General features: G+C 24.2%; 4 protein-coding genes across 4 annotated transcripts in view; 2 read left to right on the top strand and 2 right to left on the bottom strand.

Annotated features, from left to right (window-relative positions):
* Positions 1-19: 19 nt before the first annotated feature.
* On the top strand, positions 20-637 carry DICPUDRAFT_157828 (uncharacterized protein; the record flags this gene model as incomplete). Its single annotated transcript, XM_003292983.1, has 1 exon — positions 20-637. The coding sequence occupies one exon, from the start codon at positions 20-22 to the stop codon at positions 635-637; it is 618 nt and encodes a 205-aa protein (XP_003293031.1).
* Positions 638-1,681: 1,044 nt separating this feature from the next.
* On the top strand, positions 1,682-5,467 carry DICPUDRAFT_157827 (uncharacterized protein; the record flags this gene model as incomplete). The annotated part of the gene is made up of 3 exons (XM_003292982.1): positions 1,682-3,285; positions 3,364-3,679; positions 3,761-5,467. 3 exons carry the CDS (start codon positions 1,682-1,684, stop codon positions 5,465-5,467), a joined length of 3,627 nt encoding a protein of 1,208 aa, XP_003293030.1.
* A 918-nt stretch (positions 5,468-6,385) lies between these two features.
* DICPUDRAFT_157826 (uncharacterized protein) lies at positions 6,386-7,996 on the bottom strand (the record flags this gene model as incomplete). The annotated part of the gene is made up of 1 exon (XM_003292980.1): positions 6,386-7,996. One exon carries the CDS (start codon positions 7,994-7,996, stop codon positions 6,386-6,388), a length of 1,611 nt encoding a protein of 536 aa, XP_003293028.1.
* A 1,733-nt stretch (positions 7,997-9,729) lies between these two features.
* The window catches only part of DICPUDRAFT_157824 (uncharacterized protein), a gene marked incomplete at both ends in the record, with an annotated part of 1,247 nt that continues 876 nt past the window's right edge, over positions 9,730-10,100 (bottom strand). Inside the window, one exon of the mRNA XM_003292979.1 lies at positions 9,730-10,061. Coding sequence (XP_003293027.1) covers positions 9,730-10,061 — 332 coding nt within the window. The remainder of the gene's footprint in view (positions 10,062-10,100) is intronic.

Below are 10,100 nucleotides of genomic sequence, written 5' to 3'. Positions count from 1 at the left end.
ACAATTTATATTATTAGACATGGGTCAATCAACTTTTAATGTTGCATTTTTAGCAAATAATAGAGTTGACCCATTTTTATTTGATGCAAGATTAACAGAAATTGGTGAAGGTCAAGCAAGTGCATTGGCAGATAATGCAGAAATTCATCTACAAAATATTCAAGTCGTAATTACAACACCAATGACAAGAGCTTTGGATACTACCAGAAGAGGATTAAGCAAGCTAATTAAAAATAAAGGGATTAATTGTGTTGTATGTCCTTTGCATAGAGAAACATTGACTACAAGTGATGACAACGGTAGACCAATATCAATTGTTAAAACAGAGTTCCCAGAGTTTGACTTTAGCACTATTGAAGAGCGTTGGTGGTATCTTCCTGAAGAGATTAAATCAGACTTTACCATTGACCATGAAGAGTACTTTAAAAAGAGTCCATTCAAAGAACCAGAGGAAGTAATTGCTAAAAGAGTCCAAGATTTTAAAGAATACCTTCTAAGTAGACCAGAATCCCATATTGCTGTTGTTGGCCACTGTGACTTTTTCTATCATTTATTAGACAAAAAGCATCCACACATGAAAAATTGTCAAATTATCAAATTTATGATTGAAACTGGTGAAGTAACTTATTTAACCTAAATAAATAAAACTAAAAAATAAAAATATTAAAAAAAAAAAAAAAGTAAAAAAAAAGAGAATAAGAAAAATTTTAAAAAATTATATATTTAACATTTTAGTTATTTCTTTTGTTTTTTTTTTTTTTTTCCTAATAAATCTATTGTGTATCTACAGTGGGTTGTATGTGTGTGGTGTTTGGATGGTGATGGGTGTTTACACAAAAACAATGAAGATATAGAGTATTATTATATAAGCAAATAAATAAACAAATGGCTCCACTCTAAATATTTAATAGGAAACCGCTCTAATCCATCTTTGGGATTATTATTTTTAATTTTTTTAAATTTTTATTTTCTTTTTTTTTCTTTTTTTTTTTTAATTTTTTTTTTAATTTTTTTTTTCTTTTTTTTATTTTATTAAATTATTTTAGCAAAAAGCCATCACTATCATATGAAATATTATTACTTTATATTTTATAGTAAATGAATAAAGGATTTTTATATTTGATTGGTTTTGGTTTTGTTTTTGTGTTTATTAAAAGTGTGCGTGTGATTTTTAAATAATAATTGTTAATTTATTTATTTGTTTTTTTTTTTATTTATTCATGCATTTGATTTTTTTTTTTTTGGTGTGTTAAAATCTAAATTTAACATCTTTCTCATATATTAATTTGTATTTTTATAATTTTGTGTAATATTAATATTGTTTTTTTTTTTTCTTTTTTTTTTTTTTTTTTTTATTGTAACCCTTTATCACTTTGGTAGCAAAAATAACAAAAAGGAAAAAAAAAGGATAATTTTAAAATAACTATTTTTTTTTTTTTTATATAAGAAATAAATAAAAAATTATTATAAAAATTTTATTTTTTTATATTTTTATATTATAATAAAAAAAAAAATTATAAAAAATAATCAAAAAAAAAAAAAAATTAAACAGAAAAATAATAATAATAATAAATTTGTAAAGTAAAAAATAATAGTTGTAATAATTGTAATAGTAAATAATAAAAAATTATATATATATAATCCTAATATTAGTAATAATAAATAAAATAACAAATATAAAATGGTTGGTGGATTACCAAGTTCATCATTATGGAATATAGAATATGAAGATTTGTTATTTAAAGAATTAATTGGTAAAGGAAATTTTGGGTGTGTTCACAGAGGTAGTTATTTGGGTGTAGATGTAGCAATAAAAAAGATAACAATGTTTGATGATGCCGAGTATTGTAAATATACAGAAAGAGAAGTTAAAGCGTTAAGGTATATTAGACATCCATTGGTAGTTCATTTTTTTGGTGCATGTAGGCATGAAACAGGTTTTTATTTAATTACAGAGTTTATAGAAGGATTGGATTTAAGAAGATACCTCAAATCAACTCCAAAGGCACCAAGATGGATATCACGTGTCAACATTGCACTGGGTGTAGCTAAAACATTCCTATTTTTACACTCAAAGAATATATTGCATAGAGATTTAAAGTCAAAGAATATTTTATTGGATATCTCTAGAAATCAGATAAAGTTATGCGATTTTGGTTTTGCTCGTATTGGCAGTCAGTATAGCAGCGGCTCAGACAGTAGCTCTAGCGAAGAAGAATCAGATCCTGAAGTGGTGCAGACTGAAGGCCCTTATGCATTCAATGGTAATGGTAGAGCCGCTCATTATAGGTTACGAAGAATGTCCATTTGTGGTACACCAAGCTTCATGGCACCAGAGGTATTACTACAACAAAAATACGATTGGAGTATAGATGTTTTTTCCTTTGGCATTTTAATGTCTGAATTGATAACACTGAAAAGGCCAGGTAAAGACTATTGGGTTAGAAATGCAAACAATGGTTTCGATATTAACATAGAAGAATTAAATTCACATATACCTTCACCAAATGATTGTCCAGTGCAATTTTATGATCTCTGTTTAAAGTGTTGTTCATATAAAAATACAAATAGACCAAAGTTTTCAGATATTGTAAATATTTTAGAATCAATTAAAGATCAATTAGAATCATCAGAACAACCATTAAAAAAACAATCATCTTTTAATAATAGCAATAGTATAAATAATAATAATGGTAATAGTAATAATAATAATGGTAATAATAATAATTCTTGTATAGATATAGAAAAATTAAATATTAGTAATAATAGTATATGTGAAATTAGTGTTAGTAATAATAGTTATATGACAAATAAAAGTAGTAGTAGTAATTTATTGTCAACAAGTAGCGCTTATCAACCACAGCAACCATCACCATTACAACAATCGCAGTCATCACAACAGTTACATCAATCACAATCACAACAACAACAACAACAAAAATCAAAAATTGTTGGTAAATTATTAAGTTCAAATTTTGATTCTTGTGTAACTACAAACCCAATTTCAATATTTAAAGAAAGAAAGAGGCCACAATCATTTAATAAATTATTAAGAGTAAATACTGCAAATTTATTAAGTACTAGTCAACAACAACTACAGCCTTTACAACAATCACAATCACAGGCCCAGTTACAATTAGATGAATCAATACCATTACAACAATATGATAAAGAAGGTGTACTTAAATTAAATCAAACTCAATTCCCAAATGGTTGGAAGGAATTTGGTGTCGATTCAACAGTTCAAAAAGTTTGGGTAGTTTATCAATCAAATATTGTTAAAATGTAAGTTTGAAATTTACTTTAATTATATAAACTTTCTATACATATTAATTAAATATTTTATTATTATTATTATTATAGCAATCAATTATCTCAACAAACTCAAATAAATCAAAATAATAATTTAATTGAAATAATATGTTGTAATATTATAAAATTAAAAAAACATTCAATTACTATTGGTGTAATAGACTGCAATAATTTAGTAACAGGATGCTGTATTGTTAATGTGAAGCCATATATAAAAGAATATCCACATGTACCAAAATTATTTAAATTTAATCAACAAGAGCAACAACAAAAAGAATCAAATTTAATTACAAACAATTTAGAATTAGAAATTTTAATTAAACTACAAGCTAGAACAAGAGGTTGGTTGGTAAGAAGAAGATATAGAGTATTTCAATCGAACTGGAAGTTAAATAATAGCTCAACAAGCCAGGTTAATAAAAAAATATGGATTAAATTATTTTCACAGTTGATCGAAAATGAATTTACATACAAGAGACAATTAGATCAAGTATTAAAGTCATATTTATTACCAATTCAATCGAAATTTAGAATCAACAAGCCATTGTTAAACTATAAGGAGATTGGTTCAATTTTTTCAAATATAGAGTCATTAACAGAGATTCACAACGAATTGCTAAAGATTGTTTCAGAGATTTCAAGATCACCATTTTTTATTATGAATTTTGAAACTGAAAGAGATCAACCTCAAGAGAAAATATTGTTAAATAATAATGAAGAGTTTACAAATGTTTCGATCAATGCTAAAAATAGTTCAAATCAAATCAATTCGATAACTCAATTTATTGTAAAGAATATTTCACAGATAAAGAATCAATATGGTATCTATACGTTCAATTTCAAGTTTGCTACAAATATTTTGAATTGGTGTAAATTAAACCCAGATTTAACAATATTTTTGGAAGGTATAAGAAATCAATTAAACCAGCAATTCCCCGAAGAAGAGAATGATTTGTCATCACTTTTAAGTTTGCCAATTAATAAAATTCAAAAGTATCTATCAGTATTTGAAAAGTTGGCACAAATTACACCAATTACTCACTCTGAATATAAAGATATTAAGACAGCTTATACTTTAATAAAAGAAACAAGCAACTATATTCAAACTCAGTTGGAAATGTCATTCGAACATAGTCATATCATGAGTATGGATATCATGCTTCAAAGAAAAGATAATGTTTCCTTGATCCAAAGCGGTAGATGGTTCGTCAAACAGGGTTTATTAGAATCTTTGAATAAAAATAACAAACAATATTATTTGTTTTTATTATCAGATATTTGTTTAATAACTAAACCAATTAAATCAAAATCAAACAGTGAATCAAAGCATAATCATCACCATCATCACCATAATAGAGAATTCAATTTAACCACATCAAATAATAACCTCAGTAACTATAGGAATAAGAGTAATAATAATAATAAAGAAGATTTGGCAAATAGTATAAATACAGGTTTAGCTACCTCAACCGCAACAAATAAAGAGGTATTGGTGAATAAAAAGTATTTCTATAGATTAAGAAAAACTTTAAGTTTACACGATGTTTCAATGAAAATTAATCCAGATTCGCCAAATAGTGTATTATTCTTCATCCCAAACAAGGTTTATAAATGGAGTCTACCAACCGAGGAAGAGGCTAGAGATTGGGTAAATGACTTTGGAAGAACCACAATTCTTATTTATCGTAATCAATCAACTAATGGTGCTTCAGATCAAAATGAAATGAATCAAATCCATCATATTAATAATCAAACATTACCATCAGCAAGTGAAGCTAAAGAAAAAGGTTTTATAAAAAGATTTAGATTAAGTTTTAGTGCCGGTACTGATAGAAAACCAACATTGTATCAAATTCATTCTTCATCTTCATTGACATCAGAAACGACCAGTATTAATAGTGGTGGTATTTCAAGTAATAATAATTCACCAAATACCCCAATTAAATCAGTATTATCATCTCCATCAATAAATTATACACCACTAAATAATAATGAAAATAATGAAAATCAACAAACAAATCAAGATTTCCAATTTGCAGTACCAACAGCTCCTGCTGATAAGAAAAAGAAGAGAAATAGCTTTTCAAGTAAATTAAAAAGATTAAGCGTTACATTTGGGGAAAATAAAAAAAATAAAGAACATTCAAGAGAATAAGAAATTTTTATAGCAATAATGTTAATTTAATAAATTTTATTTTTCAACATGTAATAAATTTTTTTTTTTTTTTTTTTTTTTTTGTAATGATCAAGTTTTATAACGATAACGATAATTTTTGCTAATAATAAGGCAGTTTAATTTTATTTTGTATTTTAGTAAATTAATTTGATTGTTTATTAATGATTTTTATCTGTTTAATAGATAATAAATAAAAAAAAGAAAAAGAAAATAGTTTTTGTAAATTTTTTAATATAAACTGGATGTGGTTTTTTTAATTGTTTTTAACTGATAGCTTGTTCATTTTTTACTTTCTTTTCTTAATTAAGAGTAAAACAAGTATCATAAATATAATTTTGAGTTTTATAAAATAAAATATTATACATAATAATAAACAAATAAGTTACAAAAATTAACAAAATTTTGTTAATTTTAATTATTATATTTGATCTAATATAGGGTTTATTTTTAATGAATAATTTTTTAATATTAAAATATATTCTGTAAATTGTTTTTGAATGGAGGAGAATTAGTTCTAAAAACGAACTGCAATTTTCTTAATATTTGAATGTAAAAATTTTGATTATTGGTTGAATAGTACTTATTATATCCTAATTATATATTAATATTGAAGGTAATAAATTTTTGTAACAATTTTCATATTATTCAATGTTGGACGATCCAAAGAATTGTAGCGGAGGTGGCGGGGAATAATGAGCTTTAAAATGAGAAACCTAATGGGACCCAAAACTATAGACCCTTTCTAAAAGTAGCTGAAATTGGAATATCTAAGTGGTGTTGGTGGTGAAACGACGGTGAGCTTAAAAACAACAACATTTTCAAAATGATTTAAATACTTTAATAATTCTTTTTCTTTTTTTATATTGCATTATCTATATTTTTCAACAGTAAAAACCTCTAGTTAAGATGAAATTTATTGAAATCAGCTATAAGGATTTCTAATTCTTCTTCGAAAGTATTTTCCCTTTTTTCAACAACATATTCTAATAGAAGGATACTTTCTGGGATCTCGGCATTTTCTTCTAATAAGAAACCAAGACCATATTCATCATCGCAATTGGCTTTTTTCGTTTCTCTAAGTTGACTCTTTCCATTATCTTTTTCTTCCTCTACATCTTCGACTTCATTATTATCAAAGCTAGTTGTTTTATAAATAATTATTGAGCTACTCTCTTGAAGATTTTTTTCTATTTTGGCATTGCCATCTGATGATTGTTCTGAATATTGAGTCTCTTCACTTTCTGGTTTTACTGGAAATTCGATTAATAAATAGCAAACCTCTGGTGATAAGCCGACTTCAATTGATTCTTGACTTTTACCAAAATCTTTTTCATATGGAACTATTTGATAATGATTAACAAAATCTTCACTTTCTCCAATAGTTGTATTGGCAAATTTTTCATTGAAAAATGAATCGTGTAAGCCGTTGGCTATGACAGCATTACCTTTACATTCTTCACTGAAATTTTGTGAAGCTTCACTTTCTTCATCCATATCTTTTGGAATTGTTTCTTCATCCATATCTTTTGGAATTGTTTCTTCATCGGAGTCTCCATAGCTTTGGTCTTCATATTTGTTATATTTATGTCCAGATATTTCTTTGATAATGAATCTACCATATTCATCGTTGTATTCTAAAAATACAAGATTTTCATTATTGTTTTCTTCAAATAATTCGACTTTATTAACTTTTACATTTTGGTAGACTGGACTTTTACTTCTTTCCATTGGGCTATCTTGACTACCACCTTCAACGTCTGATAGATTAGAAAATCCTTCATTATCTGATAATGTGCTACATCTTTCGATTTCTGATAGGGTACTATATCCTTCATTTTCTGATAATGTGCTACATCTTTCGATTTCTGATAGGCTCTTATATCCTTCATTATCTGAGGAATCACTATATCCCCCAGTGTCTGAGGTATCACAAGATTCTTCTTTTCTTGAGAAATTACTAAATTCATTGTTGTCGAAGAAATCGTCCTCAGAATTATAACCATTGTCGTTAAGGTGAACGTGAACGTGAAAATGAGCGTGAAGGTGAACGTGATTGTGAACGTGAGTTTGAGAATAACCATATGTATATTCTGATTCTTTAAATTCTTCAGTGTTTACCTTGTCAATAACATCTTTAACAATATTTATTGATTGTAATTCTAGTGATGATGAAGAAGATGTTGATGGTGATGATGGTGGTAAAGAAAAAGAAGATACGGAAGATACTAGAGATGATGGTGAAGAAGAGGAGGGAGAAGAAGTGGAATGAGAAGAAGAGGAAGTAGGTGTTGAATTTTCTAAGGAGTCCAAATTTATGGAAGCACTAGCTTCAATATTATTATTAATTTGTTGTTGTTGTTGTTGTTGTTGTTGTTGTTGTTGTTGTTGTTGTTGTTGTTGCTTTAAAATATTTTTTATTTTTCTGCACTCAATTACTATTGATAATAAGGAAAATAAAGATAAAATTTGTATAGCATAATTTAAAAAGGAAATAATTGGGGATTCCATTTTTAAATTATTTTATTATTATTATTATGATTGTATTAAATTATTTATTATTATTATTATTATTATGATTTGGTATTAAATAATTTATTTTTATAAAATATATAATTATTGTTAATATGTAATAAAAAAATATTATGATATGAATATAAAAATGAAATTTTGTGAAAAGAAAAAAAAAAAAAAAATTTTTCAAAAAGGAAAAAATTTAAAAAAATAAATTAAAAATTTATAAAAATTATAAAAATTAAAAAATAAATGCGAGTTGATTATCCAAAAATGGTTCATAAAGATTGTGTATATCATGATTATTTTTAAAATAATTATTTTTTAAATTTATTCAAAAAAAAGCAATACAATAATATCTTTAATAAAAAATGAACTCCGAATTAATAATAAATTATTAGTTATATTTTATTAAAATTGATTGATATGTGCAAAAAAAATAAATAAAAAAAATAATATAAAATAAAATAAAATTTATTAAAAAAAAAAAAAAAAATTATGGAACATAAAAATACTATTTGTGATTATTTATTAAATTTTTTTTTAATATTTATTTATATTATATATTTTGTTTAATTTATATATACGTTATCATATGATGCTTTATAAATTTAAAAAATAATTATATGTATTTTAAAAATAACTACATCTCTATAAAAATAATATTATAGTAGTTTCAGTTTAATTTTTTTATTCTTTTTTTTTTTTAAATAAAGAAATGTGTTTTTTTTTTTATATTTTTTTTTTCAATAATATTATATAAATATGGTTAATTATTTTAAAATTAACCACACATACTGTCTGTTTATAGATCAACTATAGTAGTGCATTTTATTTGTTATTTTAATAAATGGGTAAATTATATCACCAAAATCATAATTTTAATTTTTTTAATTTTTTATTTTTTATGACAAATATTAAATGCTATCAATCGGGTAGAAACAAGAGCAACAATGATAGATCTCAAATGGTTATAGATGAAGAACATATAAAGAAAATAGCGACTTTTCTTGGACCATAGTTTTAGAACTCTATAAAAAATACTATTAAAGGTGAAATTGGATTTTATTATAGAAGTTTTTTAAATTTATTAGGTCAATTTCAATATTATAGAACTATAGTTAAACTTAGTGACATCAACATCTAATATTCTATTATACTCGTTATTCTATTAATTAATTATCTTTTTATAAAATAAAATAAAATAAAGTTAAAAAAATAAAAAATTATAGTTTTATTAAGTGATGAATCCTTTTCTTTTTCTTTTTCTTTTATTTTTCCTAAAAATAATTTAAATATAAGTAAATCTTATTTCAATTATTCATTATGATTTTATATCTGTTAAAATAAAATTATATTTAGTTTTTTTTTTAAATAATGTTATAAAAAAATATAAACCTGCCCCCAAAAAAAAAATTTAAAAAAGATTAATTTATAAGAAACAAAGAAATAAGCTATTAAAAGGTAATATATAAAACAAAAACAAAAACAAAAGCAATATATAATCTTTAAGATATCTATTTCTTTAAATAACTAATCTTATTTTTATATATATAAACAGCAATAGTATATTGTTTTCTTATAAAACCAAAACATTTATTCTCAATTTTAAAGGATCATAAAATAAATAAATAAAGAAATAAATAAAGAAATAAAGTGGATGTATTAAACTACTAGTTCCTGGTGTATAATTAGTTTTATTATTTGAATCTAAAATAATTAATTTTTATTTATATTTCTTTTAAAAAATTTGAATCCAAAATTTTAAAAGTTATATTTTTTATATTATTATTATTATTATTTCTTTCTTTGTTGATAAGTTCTACTAAATTGTCTAAAATTTCTGATGATGATTTTGGAAATATAATTGAACGTAATGATGATTTATTATTTTTAAAGAAATTTGAAAGTGCATTTACCAAAACCTCATTTTCATCGTAATCTTCGATATAATGAGTATCCCAACCAACTCTTAAAGTGGTAATATTATGATTTTCATTGCAATGTAAAAGGAAGGCTTCGAAAGAGTCGAAACTGCATATTAATGTTGTAATATTTGGTACTTGGATGAGTGGTGATAGTTTTTCCGAGGTGCTTACAT

The sequence above is a fragment of the Dictyostelium purpureum genome (assembly GCF_000190715.1).
Source record: "Dictyostelium purpureum unplaced genomic scaffold DICPUscaffold_389, whole genome shotgun sequence".
Lineage (NCBI taxonomy): Eukaryota > Evosea > Eumycetozoa > Dictyosteliales > Dictyosteliaceae > Dictyostelium > Dictyostelium purpureum.
Note: the sequence above shows the minus strand (reverse complement) of the source record. Positions and strands in the feature narration are given on the sequence as shown.